The following is a 21,031-nucleotide window of genomic DNA, read 5'->3' as shown; positions in this document are numbered from 1 at the left end:
GCCAATGTTAAACTGATGACAACAAGGAAAATGAATGACAGACAAGGTCTGTGTTGTAGCTTTAGTTCTTGACATCTTATTATTTTTTTCACATTTGTCTTGTTATTTTGTTCTATAGTGTTATAAGTACAAATTCTGTTGTTTCAAATGTGTTTTTAAAATAAATTTGACTTTAATTTGACTTTGACCTTCACCCTGGGTCTGATTGTCAGTAGAGTAAACATGACAAAACAATAAAACTGAGTGAGTGTTCGAATTATTGCATTTTCTATATACAAAAAATAAAAACAAACATTTGAAAACATTTTTATGTTTATTGAGTGGATCAATTGCAAAGCTGAAGAAAAGACCTGACTTAACAGAAAGAACATAGATGACTAGTACATATTCTAATATCTAAAAGTTGTAACGAGCAAAGAGCACAAACAGTAAAGAAGCAAATCTCAGACGCTCTATTCTTGAGTGGAACAGCCTGACTTGTTGATGTTCTTCTCTGCAGTCTGGGACCCCATAGACACCTTACATGTGTAAACCTTATCCATGTTCCAGTCTGACGTCTGGATGTCCAGAGAGCTGCTGATTTGGAAAGTCTGGTCTGGTTTCTGAACAGCGGTGCTGGTGGAGATCCCACTGCTCACTGGACTCCCAGCAGCCGACCAGGTGACATCTGCAAAAGGCCCAGACTGACTGGACAGACAGACCAGAGTGGCTTTGTTGGACTGGAGTTCAACGCTGGACGGAGGGAAGACTGTCAGGACAGGAGGACGGAGGCTGGAGCCTGAAAGTATATTCACAACAAAGACATTCAAAATGACAAATTCAAAGTAAAATTAAATAATCCATATTTAACATGACAAAATGAATGCATTGTAGTATAAACATGCTGACAAAGCAGAGAATTCAAAAGCAATAGAACAATTTTCAAATGATCACTTGAAAAATAAACAGTCCTCCCTTTCAAAATAAAATGTCTCAAAAATTAAGTTACATTTTCAAACTTTTGATTACTTCAGTGCAATCAAAAGTTTCTAAGTTTGGTTATATTTACTATCCACTGTATGAAATAGTTTTCAGGCAAATTCAAATTTATATCTGAACTGTGCAGAATATAATAATATTACATAATAAGGAAGTTAACATTAACATCACAAAATGTAAAATACAATTACTAGAATATTTTTTAAAAATTGTAACAATGGCTTTAATAAGTCTAACAAAATTAAGAATAAGTATAAGCACAATCTTGCAAATGTTCTCCATTTAAAATTCATAAGCCTTTGATTTACTTTTTAGTATTTGGAGAAAATTTCTCAAATATTGTGATCAGATTTTCTTTGTATCACCACAGACACTGCCTGGCATCAAAGCAGAAACTACTGTTGTTTCACCAACCAACATGGTAAATATTTTAAAGAATTAGTCACATATGCATTAGTTTCAGTTTTTTCTTCATGTACAACAGAAAAATAAAATATGTCTAGCTGCATAATAAAGTTTAAAAGTACTTACTTGTGACCATCAGCTTGGTTCCTTGTCCGAATACCACAGTGATTCAGTTTGTATACATGGCCGTACAAAAACCTCCTGACTCTCTCTAATGAGGGGAGTGGAAGTGAAACATCCTGTTGAGATCAGCTTTCACTGTCAACATATTGTTCCCCGATATGCTACTTTTATTCCAAAACACTGCTGGACTTGTTTTAAACTTTCTTGTCTACACTTACTGTCAGCAATGATTCCTGTGAAAGTCATAACTTGCGTGTCAATGGTTTCCATTTTCTAGTGAGCATATTGTGTCTTTTAGGTTGAATCATTTATGCACAGCAAAGGGATATAATTACTCCAAGGACAGTGCTGAGGATTTTATGTAACAGAATTAGAATTCTGACATTAAAATTTCCTCACATTAATTAATTTGTTTTCATGCTGTAGAAGTTATTGTCAGTGGATTTATTGTGTGAATGATGGTATGAGGTTGATTGGATGACTGGATGTTTTATGTGCTATATAGGTGATATGTGAAGGGAAATTAGCTTTGAAAGTCATATTTAACAACAAAAAAATCTCAACAGATTCTTCTCTGTGAAAGGTAAGCACAGCTGTGGCCTCAGAAGCTATTAGCCCCTCTATAGCAGAAACACCTTAAGTTTTATTTCGTTTTTCTCATAATTGTCAATTTCTGATATCAGTGTGATGACATTTTTACCATTCATTCATGCAAAACTCCTTCAGGTGAAAACTGTAACAGGGTTTTCTTGTGTTCAATGTCTGTTTTCTCTCCTCTTACAATATTTCATTTTGATCAAAGTCTGTGCTTTGACTGGGCTGTTTGATGACCCTCCATGTGTTCTGTTGCCAATGTGCTTCATGACCACTGTCATGTTGAAAAGCCCACTTCCAGTGGAAAAGATGACCTCACATTATTTTCAAACACTGATGTGAGGTACAATTCATTGCTAAATAAGTGATTGAAATTTCTATTTCTATTCCTATTGTGGACATCTGTAGACTTTGTATTCATGTGACAATATTATTACGGTGCCACGAAACGCAGCAGAGTTATGTGACGATTGACGTACGGTTGTCTGTGCACAACTTTACTCAAAAACGGAATGACGGATTTGGATGACATTTTCAGGTAAGGTCAGAAATGACACAAGGACCACCTCATTAGATTTTAGCAGTGATGCGTCTTATAGTTTGAATCCGCGGATTTGTTAAGGATTTACGTAGCACTGTGAGATTCTGGCAAGACGTCACTGTAACTATAGCAACAACTGAACACTACGTTAGCTGCCTGCTGATGTTCACATGATTGAGATCCTATTACAAATCCACGACTGTGGACTGATTTTAAATGACACAAGGAACAACTGATTTAAATTGTGGGGGTGTTTCCAAGACCCATCAGTAACACCACCTGCTACCTATTTAGGTCACGTGATTCGGTATTTGTACGTAATGTACACATGCCTGTGTTCAGCGCAAAGTCATTTTGTTTGTGAGTGCATCTATGCTAAATGGCCTCATTCTATGTTGTCGAGATTTCTGATCATCAATAACTAATAAAAAATGCTGCATTTCTACAATAATATGCTGCGTTTCTGACTATGCCATATAAGGGAAGGAACAGCTTTGGTGGAGTACTGCGCTCTCTGAGTGCTTTTCTTGTTCTGTGCTCATTCAGTTTAATTTCTCTCTCTGCTTCACAGAGTGATAACATCATAGCATAAAATGTGGCACCAAAGTCTATTTCAAGAAGACAAGAAACGCCACTTATTAGCAACCTGTAATAATTTACAGATCAGGCTGCTTTGACAACAATCCTGTTCGAATTAATTTCAATTTATTTATTTTTGTCGATTTACAAGTAGTATTCCATCATTTGAAACAACAAAAGCAGAAATGTTCAGTGAGTGGATTTTTGTCACAGTACAAATCACTGATACTCTCTGCTGAGCAGAGGTGTCCCATACGCTACAGTAATACACTGCAGAGTCTCTTGTCTCTGTCTGCTTAATAATGAGCTGGTAATGTACACTTGAAGTTTGATGAGCACATTCCACAACCGACTTCAATTGTGAAACATGAAACGTGGGATGAATCCTCATAGTAGGAGGTAGTCGAAGACGTACCCAACTGGGGTTGACAATGTGGTCCACTTCAAAGGGTCTGATGAATCGAGGAGCCAATTTCCTGGACTCCACATGCAGAGGGACGTCCTTGGTCCAGAGCCAAACCTTCTGACAGGGCCGGTAAGCCGGGGCAGGCCTCCGATGGTGGTGGGCTTGGGTCCCACTACCCCCCATCCTTATCCCAATTGACCCTGTCTCATGTCATGCTTTGCTCGTTGCGGGTTTGTTTTTTTCAGGTTCCTTCTCAAATTGAACCTTTTTTTTTTTCATTTTACCCTCTGCTATCCCTACCCCGATCCCTAATGTCTTTGTTTTTTTCCTTTTCCTAAGACAGGCAGCACCCTTTAGGTGCAGCAGCCTGAGTTGCTATTGGCAAGGCAGCTCAAATTAGTTTCACTGTATGTGAAAGTGTGTAGTGACAATAAAGTTCTTTTCTTCACCATCGTTTGATAAGCCCACAAGCGTGCCTGCCGTGCTTGTCTCCAGGTGTCTCGCATCCGACCAGTGAATGGACTGAGGAAAAGTTAATCTCCAATTCCTGGGAAGTGAACAGAGGTGGCTGGTAGCCCAGTGAACAATGGAAGGGGGACAATCCAGAAGAAGCGTTGGATAAAGAGTTATGCGCATATTCAATCCAAGGAAGCTTCTCACACCAAGAGGAGGGATTCTCTGAAACCATACACTGCAAAAATGTCTCCAAGGATTGATTAGTGAGCTCTGTTTGGCCATTAGACTGAGGGGGAAATCCTGAGGTAAGGCTTACTGTAGCACCTAAGGCATTACAAAAAGTTCTTCAAACCTCAGAGGTAAACTGCGGACCCCGGTCAGACACAATATTCGCAGGTATCCCGTGGAGTCGAAAAACATTCTGGACCAGGACCTCAGCAGTATCTTTAGCTGAAGGAAGCTTGGGCAGAGGCACAAAATGAGCAGCTTTGGAAAAGTGATCCACAATGGTAAGTATTTCAGTGTTACCTTGGGAAACGGGAAGTCCAGTAACAAAGTCAACTGCAATGTGCGACCAAGGATGCTTAGGCACCGCAAAAGGCTGAAAGAGTCCTGGACTGACCTGGTTTGACGTCTTGCTTCGTGCGCAGGTGGTACAGGCAGCAACGAATTCCTTGACCTCTGCCTCCATAGTAGGCCACCAGAACTTCTGATGGATGACTTCCAAAGTCCGACTGGTCCAGGATGACACGCAATCCGTCAGAAGTGTCCCCATTGAAGAACGTGGGGATGGACAGAGTCAGGTACGAATAAACGTCCAAACAGACCATTACCTGGGTCCGGGTGCTGCTGCTGGGCTCGACGTGTTGAAAAATGTTGAAATTAAAACTAAAATTAAACTGCAACACAGCAGTAGAGAAGAATTAAAACTGCATCACAACAAGAAGAATTAAAACTGCGTCCCAGCAAGAAGGATCAGCTCTAGACACAGGAGCATGATGTGAGAATGATCAACTTGACCATTTTAGAGTCAGAGGGCTGGTTTCCAATGCACTTGGTGCTTACCGACACAAGTGGTCAAAACTGGTTTTAGCTGGCTGTAACAGTGTGTCAGGCGAGGTCATGTCAGGACAGGAGGGGGTACCTTGGGTAAACATGTATTTGTTGAAGTGTAAAGAATAAAAGAAATTATCTGATGAGGTGCCTCATGGTAAATAAAGGCTCTGATTGGTTGGGCAGTGAGACAGCTGGAGGGATTTGGCACACCTCCTGGTGGATCTGCTCAACTATTGATTTTTTTAGGAAAGCATGAGGAATTCAGACATTATTCATAACAGAATAAATGATGTAACTGTGTCAGACAAGTCTCAACTTGTCCCAAAAAAGAAGGATGGACCTGGGGCGTGGAACCCCAGAGCCAAAAAGTATAAATGTCAGGGCCTCGGAGGGCACAGACAGATTTACCCTGGGGTATCTCTGAGTGTTTTCACCTGTGCTGCACGGAATAAACACTTTATTTTTTAATCTGAAGATTGATCCGAGACTCTTCACTGTTTTTCATTGGTGAGACTGCTGCAACTATTATTTTTGACCAAGGATATTTTTTATATTTTTATTTGGTCCTGGAGGGTATGCTGGGATAAGATGGCCCCCACTCCTGTATCTGAGGCATCCACCTCCACAATGACCTGTAGGGCTGGATCCAGTTGGGTGAGGATCGGTGCTGTGGAAAACCTGTGTTTCAACTCACAAAATGCCTGTGCAGCCTCGGGAGTCCATTGAAACAACCTGCAAGTGGAAGTCAAAGCAGTGAGGGGTGAAGCCACTTTGCTAAAATGTCTAATGAACCTTCTGTAGAAATTTGAAAACCCAAGGAACGGTGGAGTTGTTTCCTGGTCTCCGGGACGGGCCAGTCCTGGACTTCAGACAGCTTTCCTGGGTCCATTTTAATCTGCCCAGGGGAAATAACATAACCAAGAAATGACACAGTTGTTGCGTGAAACTCACATTTCTTGGCCTTGACAAATAAGCAGTTCTTTAGTAGTCTCTCCAAAACTTGCCGCACATGGCCCACGTGCTCCTCCAGGCTCTGAGAATAGATCAGAATGTCATTGAGATAGACAAAAACAAAACGGTTCCTTCCCCGCCAGTGAGGTGACGTTCCACGTCCCCAGAGCTAGTCTACGCCACCAGGGGGCTGCACGCCCAGGCGCCCGCTCCTGCCTACTGCCCGGTGGGCATAGCACCTGACCCCGACTTCCTGCCCTGTAGGTGGTGGGTCCACTGGGCGGCCTAACAAATTCATATGCTTTAAATTTTAATTTATTAAATGATAAGATAAAGGAAGATATTAAGAGGTGAAATTTAATTCCGTTTTTTAGTTTTGAATCTTGGATTAATCTGTAAAAATGAACATTTTGCCAAGGATACTATATTTGTTCCAGACTCTTCCAATTGAGATATCTGATGTATAATTCAATGAATGGGACAAGTTAATATCACGATATGTATGGCAAGGGAGAAAACCAAGAATTATATGTCAAACTCTTCAACTGATGAAAAATAAAGGGGGACTTGCACTTCCCTGTTTAAAAGACTATTATTTAGCTGCCCAATTGAGAATTTTAATTTGTCTGTGTAACTCTGATTTTCATGCCAGATGGAAAGAAATAGAGGAGAATATATCTGGAGAGATTCCAATTCAGGTATGTTTAGGAGATAAAAAACTAATCAAAAAAATGATTGAAATGGGTAACAAATGGGTCAATTTATCTCTTAAAACCTGGCTACATGTAATTTCTAAGAGGGGTTGGCTTGAGGATATTAGGATTTTAGGATGGGGTTCATATGATTTGGATTTCACCCCAAATAAGATGGATGCGAGTTATAAGACCTGGGCTAAAAAGGGACTCTCATCATACTGTACCTTTTTTAATCACGGCACATTGAGTGATTTTCAATCCTTGAAAGCACTGTATGAATTCCATAACAATGATTTTTTCAGATTTCTTCAGGTACGACACCACATAAACAATTTAATCCCCAAGTGTTTGATAAGTTATTGAAAGTGTTTATACTACAGATTCTGGACTCAAAATCATTTCTAGGCTGTACAAAGGGCGACAAGAGACGAAACTCTCAAACGCCATGTATATTAAAAAAAAAGTGGGACCAAGAAACAAATAAGTGTATTTCTGAACAAGTTTGGCTTAGACACTGTGAATTCCAGTGGAAAATATCGAGCTCGTCCTCATGGAGAACTTTTGCTTGGAAGAGTCTTTGCAGATATTTTATTACACCAGTTCAGAAATCTCATCAGTCAGGCTCTTCTGATTGCTGGAAGAAATGTGGCTCAAAAGAAGCCAATCATTTTCACTTGTTTTGGGCTTGTCCTGTCATAACCATATTTTGTCAAAAAATCTGTACAGAATTAAGAGCTATATTTGGGTCAAAAATGTTTTCTAGCTGGGATGAACTTCTTTTTGGAATATCAGACTCATCATTAACTAATATGAAAACTAAATACCTTTTTGGGATACTGAGTGTGGCAGCGAGGAAAGCAATTACTAGGAAATGGCTCAGACCAGGCAGCCCATCCATAGAGGACTGGTATGATATCACTTATGATATTTCTGTAATGGAAAGAATTACTTTTTGTTTAAGGCTACAGAAAACTAGATTTGAAGATAATTGGGAACTATGGAAAACATACATCTCTTCAAGGTGCCCCTCCTTCACATGATTTTGTCCTACTACCTTTTATTTACTCATTGTATGTTTTAGTTTTTCTTTTTTTTCTACATGTAATTTACTAATATTTGGAAAGTATCCCCCCCACCTTTTCTTTTTTGAGTAAAGTGAATGAACACCTCAGGTTTTGTGTTTACCTGTGTGTTCCACACGTATATTGTTTTAATTGAAAAATGAATCACCCTGCGGTAGTAATTTCATTGATGTGAGAAAAAAAAAAAGAACTACAAATCGAAGCCGGAAAACGACAACCAGAATTACTCTAGGTAAACACAGAACTGAGAACTAGACTACTACTAGTGGCTAGGTGGGCTCATTACTATAACTCTAAAGCTGACTCACGATGGGTAAGACCCAGGCAAGAAAGGCTAGCTGATACTAAGCGACTCAAGATACAATATAACTAAGCTCAAAACTAAGACAAAGCTAAACTACTAGCTTGATAACCACTAAAGCAAGACTTCAACTCTAACTACAAGCACTGAGCTCGTAAGCAATAATGGAAACAACGCAAGTGACTCTAATAACTAAACTGAGAGAGGTTAGTTAAATGACTCTGGTAGCCTGATGCTCGGACTGGGCTCTGAGCTGGGAACCACTGTGTGCATGTGGTCCTGGACGTGTTGCAGCGGCGGGTTGGTAATGGAGGGATACCACGTGGTGGAGACGGCACAGGTGAGTGAATCCCAGGTGCAGGACCAAACCATGAGTTGGAGGCGACAGAGAATCCAGGTGGAACCAAGCAGGAACAGATGGATTTGGAACTAGGATGAAGGAAGACAACCAGAGGGACAAAAAGGTACGACGAATCAACAATACTATGGCTGGAAAAACACGAGCCAACTGTTACTGAGTGTGTCACGATCTGGCACTGAGAGGTGAGTGTCGTCTGGGTATTTCGCGGAGTGTGTGAGGCTTGATTGGCTTCACTCCACCTGCTTCTGAACCAGCTGATGACGATGATGATGCTGAACACCTGTCACTGCAGTTACTCCATAGACAAACTGAAAGAGGGAGAAAAGGGGAGGAGGAAGAGGGAGAGGGCACTATCTCGACCTGGCAGCTGACAACCTGACGGCTTTAGAGTTAAATCGGCCTGAGGAGAACCCTGTTCCAAAGCTGGGTGAGCTGTGAGAATGGTAGAATTTCAAAGCATACTGAGGAGTTCCATTTGGCTTCTGCTTGTACCAGCTGACATACTTTCCACCATCTCTTTGAATGTTGCAGTTGAGAACAACCTCTTGTTCCGTGCAAAACTGTGTGAACAGCAGGTGTCTGGGTCAATACTATCACTGCATCTACATCTGCAACATAAACACACAAAAACACATCAGTGAAAGTTTTATGTCTGAAAATATGGAGCACAACGAAATCAGAAGAACATCTTAGATGTGATCAAGGCATCTGATTTATAACAGAGGTTTTGTCAGAAACAACAAACTAAATAGCATATAACACGTTGTTGCTACACTTATATGAGAATCTATTGTTACAATGTATTTTGTTTCATCAGGGGTTATCTGATAAATCTGGCCTTTATTTAAGAACATGCTTCAAGTGAGCACAAGATTCTTATGGAATAAAGAAATAGACACAAAACTACTTAATACTGTAATGCCCATATTATCTGATATTTGACCTGAGTCCATGTTTTGGAAGAGTTTCGAGTTCTAAAAGCAAACCCAGTAAATCAGGGAATTTTGGGGGCATCCCAATGGGTCCCAGTGTCTTTGCAGTTGACTGCTTTGCGTGATATGTGATCCAGTTTGCACGTTTAAAGGGTTACAGTGAAACGTTCGTAGAGAAATTTTGTTTGTGAGCAGCAAAATGTCTTGGAAATATGTTGTTTGAAAATGCACTTATGATCAACAAATTTCGTTCATTCATTTGGACCGCTCAGTGGATTCACATTGTGATGAATTTTCAAGGCCAGAAATAGCGTTAAAACATCAACTACAAGTGGCCTGACAACATTGGCAATATGGTTGGATGATGCAGGACATTACACTGCAGGGCTGAGTTGTTGTGTGAAAAAAGAAATCTAATCAATTCAAGGATGTAGAAATGAACAGATGACAAATGTTGATTAGGAATGTTTAGTGCTTCAGCACAGCTCCACGGTTGACAAAGATTCTGTGACAAGTTTCAGAAAGCAGAAGTGAGCATGTTCAGTGAGGAGGTTTTTGTCATGGCATGAATCACTGTGATGCGTACTCATCAACAGAGCTGTCCCATGTTTTACAGTAATAGACTGCTGAGTCTCCCTCCTCCACATTGCTGATTATCAAACGATAATCTGTTTGTGACTGATGAGTGGATGTGAACTTGGATGAGGAGAAACCAGAGCCATAGGTTGGAGAGCTATGAGTGTGGTGAAAATATAATACAAACTGAGGAACTCCTCCTGGAATCTGTTTGTACCAGTAAGCAACATGGTTGGTAACAGTCCCCAGGTTACAGTCCATGCTGGCTGTCTCTCCTGTCCTCTCTGTCATTACAGGAGGCTTCTGTGTCACCACCGTCACTCCACTCACACCTGGAAACAACAAGACGACATGAAGCCAAGAGAAACACACAGAATGGGGTGAAAATGACAGTAAGTCAGCCTCCTTACATGTCAGAGCAGTGATGAGAGTGCAGAGAGTCACCAGCATGTTGTCAGTGTGTGATGAGAAAGATCTTGTAATTTAAAAAAGTAGCTGCTGATGGATTAGATGTTTTGAGGAATGAGGAGAGGAGGAGCTGGAGGAGTTATTTATTTCAACACTGAAACTGAGAGTGACTGACAGGAGGAGGAGCTTTTGGTCAAAATCTTCATGGTTAGTGAGTTTTTAATTGGCGGGAAACATCTGTATTTGTAACTCCTGGTGTTGGTGATGTCTCCCTGATGATCCTGATGAAGATTGGCTACATTTCCCAATAAATCAAGCTTTTTGGAACCATTTTTGAAAACAGATGAAGTCAAGATGATTCCTTTTTCATCAAAAGTGGAATATCTTGCCAACCTTATGTTTGATTTATTTGCACATCAAAGTGAGACATCCATGAATTTAATTGAAATTTGAATTTTTTTCTCTGCAGTCTGGGACTCCATAGACACCTTACATGTGTAAACCTTATCCATGTTCCAGTCTGACGTCTGGATGTCCAGAGAGCTGCTGATTTGGAAAGTCTGGTCTGGTTTCTGAACAGCGGTGCTGGTGGAGATCCCACTGCTCACTGGACTCCCAGCAGCCGACCAGGTGACATCTGCAAAAGGCCCAGACTGACTGGACAGACAGACCAGAGTGGCTTTGTTGGACTGGAGTTCAACGCTGGACGGAGGGAAGACTGTCAGGACAGGAGGACGGAGGCTGGAGCCTGAAAGTACATTCACAACAAAGACATTCAAAGTGACAAATTCAAAGTAAAATTCAATAATCCATATTTAACATGACAAAATGAATGAATTGTGCGGACAGTATAGGGACAAGGGACGGACAAGGTACGTTTTATCCGTTTGTTTCCTGGCTATAAAAGACACAAGCAGAAACAAAAAATCAAGCCGTTTTTTCTTTTTCGTTTTGAGCAAAAAACAAAAATACAGGAAACGGTTCTTTTTTTCGTTTTGAACAAAAAAACAAAAAAAACAGGAAACGGTTCGTTTTTTCGTTTTTTCGATTTCACCCCCAAAATGAAAATACGACTCCATATTCCGTTTCATTGGTGGGCGGGGCTTCGGAGCCTGCCAGTGCACAATAAAGCTCCTGCCCATCACAATAAAGCTCTTGCGCTGGCATTCATAGACAGACTGACTTTCATTGTATTGCCTGCCCCCACTGCACTTCCCCTAACTCTAAATCAAAGCAAGTCGTGTGCACAGTAATGACAGTTATAACCAGTGGTGAAGTCTAGTTTTTTCTACTGGGTATACTCCAACCTCATAAACCAAAGCCAGGTCAGGTTCTCATATATGTGCGCGTGCACTCACATGTCCACGCGCGCACACACACACACACACACACACATGTTTGTTTTTCTATACCGGTGGGGACTTACCATTGACTCCCATTCATATCTAACTCCTAACCCTTACCCTAACCCTAACCTTAACCATCACCAAATCAATGCCTAACCCTAAACAAACATTTTTGCACTTTTACATTTTTTATTAACAACAATATGGCCAAGAAAACGGTGTTGCCACCCGTGGGGACCTCATTTTAGGTCCCCACCGTAAGACAAGTCCCCACCTTTATAGCAAATAGTCAGGTCAAAGTCCCCACCTGTATAGCAGAAACAAGTATACACACACACACACACACACACACACACACACACACACACACATGTTTGTTTTTCTATACCGGTGGGGACTTACCATTGACTCCCATTCATATCTAACTCCTAACCCTTACCCTAACCCTAACCTTAACCATCACCAAATCAATGCCTAACCCTAAACAAACATTTTTGCACTTTTACATTTTTTATTAACAACAATATGGCCAAGAAAACGGTGTTGCCACCCGTGGGGACCTCATTTTAGGTCCCCACCGTAAGACAAGTCCCCACCTTTATAGCAAATAGTCAGGTCAAAGTCCCCACCGGTATAGCAGAAACAAGTACACACAACACACACACACACACACAGCAGCAGCTCCTTTATTTCAAACTACCAATTAGATACTTATAGACATTATAGCGTCAGCAGCTCCTCCTCCTGCCATCAGGTAGAGCTGATGTTTCCTCTTCATCAGGCTCCCTTTCCTAAATGTTAACCTTAGCTCCAGCTGTAGTGTTCCCTAAAGTGGCAGTATTCACAGGACAAGCAACAGGCTTATTAAAACACTGAAACAGTTTCATTTAGCTTTGCTTTCTTTTTCTTATTTTTTCTCCACTGACTGATGTTGGGTCATTAGAAGTTCTAGACTCATGTCCCTCTTCTTCTAAGCCAGGGGTATTCAGCTAAAATTCAGAGAGGTCCAGTCAGCAAAGGTCCAGAATATCATAATGTCTAACTTGAGTTACTGTGATATATGCTGATGTAACCTGGTAGTTTTATTAGAGTTTGCCTGTAATCAAAAACTGACCGTCAAATAAATTCAGTACGGTTCAAAAACATTTTGACATTTATTAATAAATAACTTATATATAACTGTATATCTTAAAATGAAGTGCAGAACTTAAAAAAGCATGACTGAACAACCTGAATCAACTTCTATACATCTTTAACAATACCTAAATCTCATAAATGTAAAGATTTGAACACTTTTACATTTTTGTCTGTCTCATATCACTCCCCTAATATCTCTGCAGCTTAATGGGAGAACTGAGCTGCTGCTTGTTTGAGCCGTTCTCAAAACATATTTTGATTATGTTCATAGTTGAGAAAGCTGCCTTACAGCTGTTTGCTGAGCCAAACATGGTCAGCATGTGACCACAGTCTGTCCTCTAGAGATGTATAAGGCACAAAAGATACGGTCCGAATTTCCATATAACCACTTAAAAATGCGCAAACACATGTATTAGTATGTTTTTTTGACATAATGTTCATTTTTCTCTGTGTCAGGAAGCGGTGAAGCTGTATGGGACGGGGGAAGGTGTCTGGCTGAGAACAGTGCTCACTAAAGGCCGACTGCGGTCCGGATCCGGACCCAGACGCCGTCTATACGGGTGTAAATTTGACAGGTCGCTTCTATTTTACCGGTGCAGCTTTCCAGTGTTTATCATTGGTCTATCGGCTCAGAAACGCACAGACCAATTATGTACGAGTTCAGGCATCCCACGTGACGCTACTCAGCCAATGACGTCGCTGAATCGCATCGCAGCTCTGTCTTCAAAAAGCAGCTGAGAGATGAGGGACAGAGAGGACAGTAGTGATGGAAGTTCAGCTCTTTTTAGAGAGCTTTTGGCACGGCTTCCAAAGAAAAGCCGGTTCTTTCGGCTCCCAAATGACTCCTAATTTATTATTCTTTGTAGTCTCATGTTTAGCCTAACCTGGCAAATATGAATGTTTGTGTTTTGACAAACTCTTTTTCATTCAGTGTTTTTATGAGAAGCCTTATAATTGACTCATTTTGTACATTTGCTCTGTTACAAAAACAGGTATTCTTACTTTTGTTTATTATTTCAACCAAACTTTTTTGCACAAAAAACAAATGAACAAAACTCTGCACATGAACCCACAGAACCAGAACAGAAACAGAACCAGACTCAGTATTCAAACAGTATAAATGTCCTCAGAGCAGGCTGACATTTAGAAAAATCAGATGGAGCTTGGATGGGCTGATACATTTCTTCTTTCAGTGAATATCTGCCGTGTTTTTGAGAAGATTCTCTCAGATGGAAGAAGTTGTCTCTCCTCCATCACCTTCACCAGGTGGGGCAGACTGAGGCCTTGTCCTGCTCCAGCTCAGTGGGTCGTCTGCTGGTTGGATGAGGGGTTCCTCTAGATATGATCCTCCATTCCCACATCAGCTGTAGGATTTCTCCTGAATCATCTTCTGTAGCTCTTCTATCAAAGAGGCTCCACACAGCAGAAGCTGAGGTTCCTCCTCCACTTGGTCCTCTAATGGTGGAGGTGTCAGACTGCTGCTCTTATTCTCTGAAGTGTCTCATCAACAGCTCTGTTGTCACTGAAGGCAAGCTTCTTTAATCTAGGATCCAGTAACATGTTTTCTGCTAGGACAGTGTTAAACTCCATACTCCATTAAATACGTTAGGAGTCGGCTCTTCAGATTCACTACAAAGCATCGGCTCTGAGAGTCGTATCTTTTGTGCCTTATACATCTCTAGAGGACAGACTGTGGTCACATGCTGACCATGTTTGGCTCAGCAAACAGCTGTAAGGCAGCTTTCTCAAATATGAACATAATCAAAATATGTTTTGAGAACGGCTCAAACAAGCAGCAGCTCAGTTCTCCCATTAAGCTGCAGAGATATTAGGGGAGTGATATGAGACAGACAAAAATGTAAAAGTGTTCACATGTTTACATTTATGAGGTTTAATTATTGTTAAAGATGTATAGAAGTTGATTCAGGTTGTTCAGTCTTGCTTTTTTAAGTTCTGCACTTCATTTTAAGATATACAGTTACATATAAGTTATTTATTAATAAATGTCAAAATGTTTTTGAACCGTACTGAATTTATTTGACGGTCAGTTTTTGATTACAGGCAAACTCTAATAAAACTACCAGGTTACATCAGCATATATCACAGTAACTCAAGTTAGACATTATGATGTTCTGGACCTTATGATGTTCTGGACCTTTGCTGACTGGACCTCTCTGAATTTTAGCTGAATACCCCTGGCTTAGAAGAAGAGGGACATGAGTCTAGAACTTCTAATGACCCAACATCAGTCAGTGGAGAAAAAATAAGAAAAAGAAAGCAAAGCTAAATGAAACTATTTCAGTGTTTTAATAAGCCTGTTGCTTGTCCTGTGAATACTGCCACTTTAGGGAACACTACAGCTGGAGCTAAGGTTAACATTTAGGAAAGGAAGCCTGATGAAGAGGAAACATCAGGTCTACCTGATGAAGAGGAAACATCAGGTCTACCTGATGAAGAGGAAACATCAGGTCTACCTGATGAAGAGGAAACATCAGCTCTACCTGATGAAGAGGAAACATCAGCTCTACCTGATGGCAGGAGGAGGAGCTGCTGACGCTATAATGTCTATAAGTATCTAATTGGTAGTTTGAAATAAAGGAGCTGCTGCTGCTGCTGTGTGTGTGTGTGTGTGTGTGTGTGTGTGTGTGTGTGTGTGTGTGTGTGTGTGTGTGTGTGTGTGTGTGTGTGTGTGTGTGTGTATACTTGTTTCTGCTATACCGGTGGGGACTTTGACCTGACTATTTGCTATAAAGGTGGGGACTTGTCTTACGGTGGGGACCTAAAATGAGGTCCCCACGGGTGGCAACACCGTTTTCTTGGCCATATTGTTGTTAATAAAAAATGTAAAAGTGCAGAAACGCTTGTTTAGGGTTAGGCATTGATTTGGTGATGGCTAAGGTTAGGGTTAGGGTAAGGGTTAGGAGTTAGATATGAATGGGAGTCAATGGTAAGTCCCCACCGGTATAGAAAAACAAACATGTGTGTTTGTGTGTGTGTGTGTGTGTGTGTGTGTGTGCGCGCGCATGCGTGGACATGTGAGTACACGCGCACATATATGAGAACCTGACCTGGCTTTGGTTTATGAGGTTGGAGTATACCCACTAGAAAAAACTAGACTTCACCACTGGTTATGACTGTCATTACTGTTTACACGACTTGCTTTGATTTAGAGTTAGGGGAAGGGCAGTGAGGGTAGGCAATACAATGAAAGTCAGTCTGTCTATGCCTGCCAGCGCAAGAGCTTGTGATGGGCAGGAGCTTTATTGTGCACTGGCAGGCTCCGAAGCCCCGCCCACCAATGAAACGGAATATGGAGTCGTATTTTCATTTTGGGGGTGAAAACGAAAAAACAAAAAAATAAACCGTTTCCTGTTTTTTTGGGTTTTTTTTGTTCAAAACGAAAAAACGAAAAAACGAACCGTTTCCTGTTTTTTTGTTCAAAACGAAAAAACGGCTTGATTTTTTGTTTCTGCTTGTGTCTTTTATAGCCAGGAAACAAACGGATAAAACGTACCTTGTCCTCCGTCCCATGCTGAAGAAGCAGAGAATTTAAAATTGGAAAATATAGAATTTAAAATTTTCATTTAAAAAATGTTAAGTCTTTCCTTTCAAAATAAAATCTCTCAAAAAGAAACTTATTTTCAATTTTTTTATCGGTTCAGTGCATTCCTGTTGACTGAATTTAGTATTAACTGTATGAAATAATTTTCCGGCAAATTCCAAATTATACCTCAACTCTGCAGAATATTAAATAAACATAATAAGCAAGTTAACATTAATATAATAATTCAAATACATTGACTAAAATATTTATTTATATATATTTGCACAACAAAGATTTTAACAGATCTTTAAAAAATGTGAGAATAAATATAGGCACAATCTTGCAAAAATTCTCCACTGAAAATTTATAAACCTTTAATTTGCTTTTTAGTATTTGGAGAAAATGTCTCAAATATTGTGATAAGATTTTCTTTTTGTCACCACAGACACTGCCTGGTATCAAAGCAGAAAATATCTTTGTTTCACCGACCAACATGGTAAATATTTTAAAGAATTAGTCACATATGCATTAGTTTCATGTTTTTCTTCATGTACAACAGATAAACAAAATGTGTCTATTTGCATAATAAAGTTTAAAAGCACTTACTTGTTACCATCAGCTTGGTTCCTTGTCCGAATAGACCCTGTGCACGTCAAAATGCTAACTTCCGGGTTCTGACCGGAGGGGCTTACAGGTCCTTCCGGAGGCTATTTCGCAGCATGGATAACATAGAATCAAAAAAGAAAAACATTGTTTTCTCGGCAAAACAAAAAATCAGATTTCAGCCTGTTCAAGGTCGATAGGGGAGGTACTGTAGTGTACCATTATGTTTGGCTTCTGGTGTTTATAACAGTTCTATAAGCTTTCACTGTTTTCCAAAAGACCGGCATTTGCGGGCTCAGTGGATTGCCAAAATTAGACGAAAAAAAATGTTTCACACTGAGCTGAGGATCGGGAATATTAGTGCATAGTCACTGATCAAACAGCAAATATCTGATAAACTATAACAACAATCCGTGCACTCTTCAATCATTTGTTATTCCGTTTTGACACCTAATAAAATATAGAAGAAATCCAAGCATTTGTCATTTTGTTCAAACAAAACTACAAATATAATATGTCTTGCTGCACTCGACTAACCCTTTAAGCTGCAGTCAATTTCAGACATTTTCAGTACAAAAAATCGCTAACATTTGTAAATAAAAATATGACAAGAAATACAGGGGATATTGGACGCGCATCGCGAGGTGCATTTCCTCGAAAATGACCTATTCGTGGAGTATATACCGACTTCAAGACATGTTTTGGACAAAATATGTTACTGGCTTGTTTCGTCTGGATGTCCAAGGTTGGATTATGGCCGTTTTTTGTGGAATATTTTCATCCGTGTGTAATAATGAACCCGGAAATGTGAGTCGCGCTGTGTACGTTGAAGCCGTGTATAGAGAACGGATGGATGGATATTTGTTGTTTGTCGGACAAATGTGTTTATATTACCCGCTGTGGTAATCACATCTGAAAGTGGTTTATACCGGCGGATTCATGAGAATCTAAGTTTTACATTGGCGTATAGTGTTTGTATAATCGCGTTTGCAGTTTCAGACATTTAGCAAATTGCTTATGCAGATCTCAAAGTGTACCGCGGGCGGCACACTGAAGCGCAACTGAAGCGCAACGGGCTAAGTACCAAAGACTAAAGTGTAAAGTGGATTCTAGTAGCTAACTAAGCAAAAAATAGTAATGTATAGATACTGGAAAATAAAATGATAAGGTACATGTTTGGCAAGCCCTACAGTTAAGCTAGCGCTAGTTATGTAGGATGCGATGCCACTTACCTTCAAAGTTATATGTGTACTGGGATATATAAAATTTGAATCCCTTTTCCCGTTTGCTTTGAGGAGCTGACGAAAAATCATCAACGAGACGATAAACATCGTCAACAGAAATTTTAGACAAGTTGCCTAGGCATCTGGAAAAGTAAAATGTACTGCTGGCTTCTTCCATTTTGACAGTGCTGTAAGCAGGACCGGAAGTAACTGTAGCACCCGGAGTTTTTCAACCGGAACTAGCACATGCTATCGTGCACAGGGTCTATACCACAGTGATTCAGTTTGTATACATGGCCGAACAAAAACCTCCTGACTTTCTCTAATGAGGGGAGTGGAAGTGAAACATCCTGTTGAGACCAACTTTCACTGTCAACATTTCATCATTTCAACAGTCTGCTTATATTCTAAAACACTGCTGGAGTATTTCAAACATGCATATCCCTTTAGGAAAATGGATTCAGTTCCAGATTTAGTGATTTGAAGTGTTTAATGTTACTGAGAATTCATAAATGCTGCAGTGTTCCCATGCAGGTTTTTGTCACAGTATAAATCACGGTGATACAGCAACAGAAGCAGAGCTGTCCCATACTCTACAGTAATACACGGCAGAGTCTCCTTCCTCTGTCTGCTTAATGATGAGCTGATAATCTACACTAGATGAAGCTTTCGCGTTAAATCGGTCTGAGGAGAACCCTGTTCCAAAGGTGGGTGAGCTGTAAGAATGGTAGAAATATAGAATATACTGAGGAGCCCCACTTGGCTTCTGTTTGTACCAGCTGACATAATATCCATCATTCCTTTCAATGTTACAGTTGAGAACAACTTCTTGTCCTGTGGAAACTGTGTGAACAGCAGGTGTCTGGGTCAAAACAATCACTGCATCCACATCTGCAACATAAACACACAAAAACACATCGGTGAGGTTTATGCCTGAAAATATGGAACAGGAAGGAATCAGAAGAACATCTTACAGGTGAGAGCAGCGATGAGAGAGCAGAGGATCCTCAGCATGTTGTCAGTGTTTGGAGTAAATGTCCTGAACTGTCGAAGTGAAATGTGAGTTGGGTTGGAGTGAGAGGAGAAAAGAGTGTGAAGCTTATAAAGGCACTGAGGTAGTAAGGGGAGGATCCTTTCCAAACTGCCTCAATTTAAAAGAAGAACAATAAAGATGAGGTGTTTGTGTTTCATTTAAATTTATACACTAGATGAAGCTTTCGAGTTAAATCGGTCTGAGGAGAACCCTGTTCCAAAGGTGGGTGAGCTGTAAGAATGGTAGAAATATAGAATATACTGAGGAGTCCCACTTGGCTTCTGCTTGTGTAACCCACCTAAAAACGGGTTAACTAAATGTCTTTATTGATTTTCACTCATAATTTGTTCATATTTCACATTTTGGGTAATATCCATTTTTATTTTGAAAACCGGAAGTTTATTTTGTAAAGAAACCGGAAGTAGTGCTCCATAACGCTCACTCTCGCTTAACATCGCTAATACGGACCGAGCACATGCTTCTGCTTTCTCCCGTGTGGGTATAAAACGAGGGAAAAAGGTGTGCAAACCTAATTCTTTTTACTGACACTTTAAAATTTGTTTAGTTCATGCTGTAAACATATGCAAATGTCATTTTAGAATGTCCGAGAACCATCAAGGAAGCATGTAACTTGTCCTGGCTTCTCTGGTGGAAAAAAACTCCTTCCTTGGTAAGCTCGTTCTGGAAAGTTTCCCAGTGATTGTGTGTGTGGAAAACACCACGAGGTGTTTGAGGCTAAGCTAGCTGCCTTTACAGATATCTTTGCACATTTTATGTTATATCTGAGGAGTGTAATTTCATAAAAAGCATGTATTTTATTATTTGCGAAGAGAATTCATAAACATTTGGCATATTCAACTAAAGTAAGCATTTTGTATGACTTTAACATGGTGAAGTGCATGGTCGTTTTCTATGAGTTAAAGGTACACATAAAAAAAAGAGAAAAATTCATTTTAAGTAATCTAAAGTGGTTAAAAGCAGCAATGCTGTAAATTTAAGTTAAGGTTTTTCATTTTAAACACTGTAATTCATGTATTCTCATTTAAAATGTAAATGCAATGTCAAAAAGAGAAAATCTATATTTTTCACATGGAAAATGTGAGTCATACACATTGCCTTAAAAAAAAAAAGTATCATTCCTAAGTTTGTGAGTACATGTGTAAAATGTTACATGATTGCACATTATTTTACACGATTTACAGTTCATTGTAATTGCTAATGGTTAAAATGCTATATTTTAACTGTGTGAAATTATTTTTGGGAAAGTTATAATTGTTCTCATTCTGTCAACAATGGTAATTTATTTTCCTATTGGAAAAGAGAGTTTTCAAGGTTGTACAACGTCCATTTAAGTGTAGTTAATTTTTATTTCGTATAGTATCCTAGACTATAAACCTGTTCTTTATACAGGTCAGGTCTTTTTGCGATGTCCAAAAGACTTCTGAAGATCCGGTCCTCCAACAAGGTGGGCCAGAGATCCATTTGATGGCGAGCCTCCCATGACAAACTGTGAAGTCAACCACCACAGCTCTCAACAATCGGATCCCTTGGTAGGATAGTGCCAATCTTGCTGAAAGGCACCAACAAGATCTCAATCCGGATATTTACCCAATATCCATGACTTTTGACTATTCCCCCTGACTTTATGACTGAACTGATCTTGGATCTATAAAGAACATTTTCCGCAAGGAACTAATTGGA

The 21,031-nt window shown here is 40.0% G+C and overlaps 2 protein-coding genes across 2 annotated transcripts; both read right to left on the bottom strand.

Moving 5' to 3' along the window:
• Window positions 1-294: 294 nt before the first annotated feature.
• On the bottom strand, window positions 295-10,486 carry LOC110971844 (immunoglobulin lambda-1 light chain-like). Its single transcript, XM_051941195.1, has 4 exons — window positions 10,447-10,486; window positions 10,041-10,368; window positions 1,510-1,541; window positions 295-778 (listed from the first exon to the last, which is right to left on the bottom strand). Exons 1-4 carry the CDS (start codon window positions 10,484-10,486, stop codon window positions 453-455), a joined length of 726 nt encoding a protein of 241 aa, XP_051797155.1. The 3' UTR covers window positions 295-452.
• Window positions 10,487-10,860: 374 nt separating this feature from the next.
• Window positions 10,861-19,311, bottom strand: LOC127530231 (immunoglobulin lambda-1 light chain-like). The gene is made up of 4 exons (XM_051941507.1): window positions 19,272-19,311; window positions 18,863-19,188; window positions 17,078-17,114; window positions 10,861-11,192 (listed from the first exon to the last, which is right to left on the bottom strand). Exons 1-4 carry the CDS (start codon window positions 19,309-19,311, stop codon window positions 10,861-10,863), a joined length of 735 nt encoding a protein of 244 aa, XP_051797467.1.
• Between the last annotated feature and the right edge of the window lie 1,720 nt (window positions 19,312-21,031).

Source organism: Acanthochromis polyacanthus, chromosome 21 (genome assembly GCF_021347895.1).
Source record: "Acanthochromis polyacanthus isolate Apoly-LR-REF ecotype Palm Island chromosome 21, KAUST_Apoly_ChrSc, whole genome shotgun sequence".
Taxonomy (NCBI): domain Eukaryota; kingdom Metazoa; phylum Chordata; class Actinopteri; family Pomacentridae; genus Acanthochromis; species Acanthochromis polyacanthus.
The sequence above is the reverse complement of the archived record's forward strand: the minus strand, read 5'-3'. Positions and strand labels throughout refer to the sequence as shown.

What these genes read in the sequence shown, in the direction of transcription:
- LOC110971844 (XM_051941195.1), bottom strand. Translation starts at nt 10,486, where the DNA reads ATGCTGGTGACTCTCTGCACTCTCATCACTGCTCTGACAT. An exon ending in TCTCATCACTGCTCTGACAT is followed by an intron (nt 10,369 to 10,446) that starts GTAAGGAGGCTG and finishes TGTTGTTTCCAG; the next exon opens with GTGTGAGTGGAGTGACGGTG. An exon ending in AACCAAGCTGATGGTCACAA is followed by an intron (nt 779 to 1,509) that starts GTAAGTACTTTT and finishes ATATACTTTCAG; the next exon opens with GCTCCAGCCTCCGTCCTCCT.
- LOC127530231 (XM_051941507.1), bottom strand. Translation starts at nt 19,311, where the DNA reads ATGCTGAGGATCCTCTGCTCTCTCATCGCTGCTCTCACCT. An exon ending in ACAGCTCTGCTTCTGTTGCT is followed by an intron (nt 17,115 to 18,862) that starts GTATCACCGTGA and finishes TGACGTGCACAG; the next exon opens with GGTCTATTCGGACAAGGAAC. An exon ending in AACCAAGCTGATGGTAACAA is followed by an intron (nt 11,193 to 17,077) that starts GTAAGTGCTTTT and finishes ATGTACTTTCAG; the next exon opens with GCTCCAGCCTCCGTCCTCCT.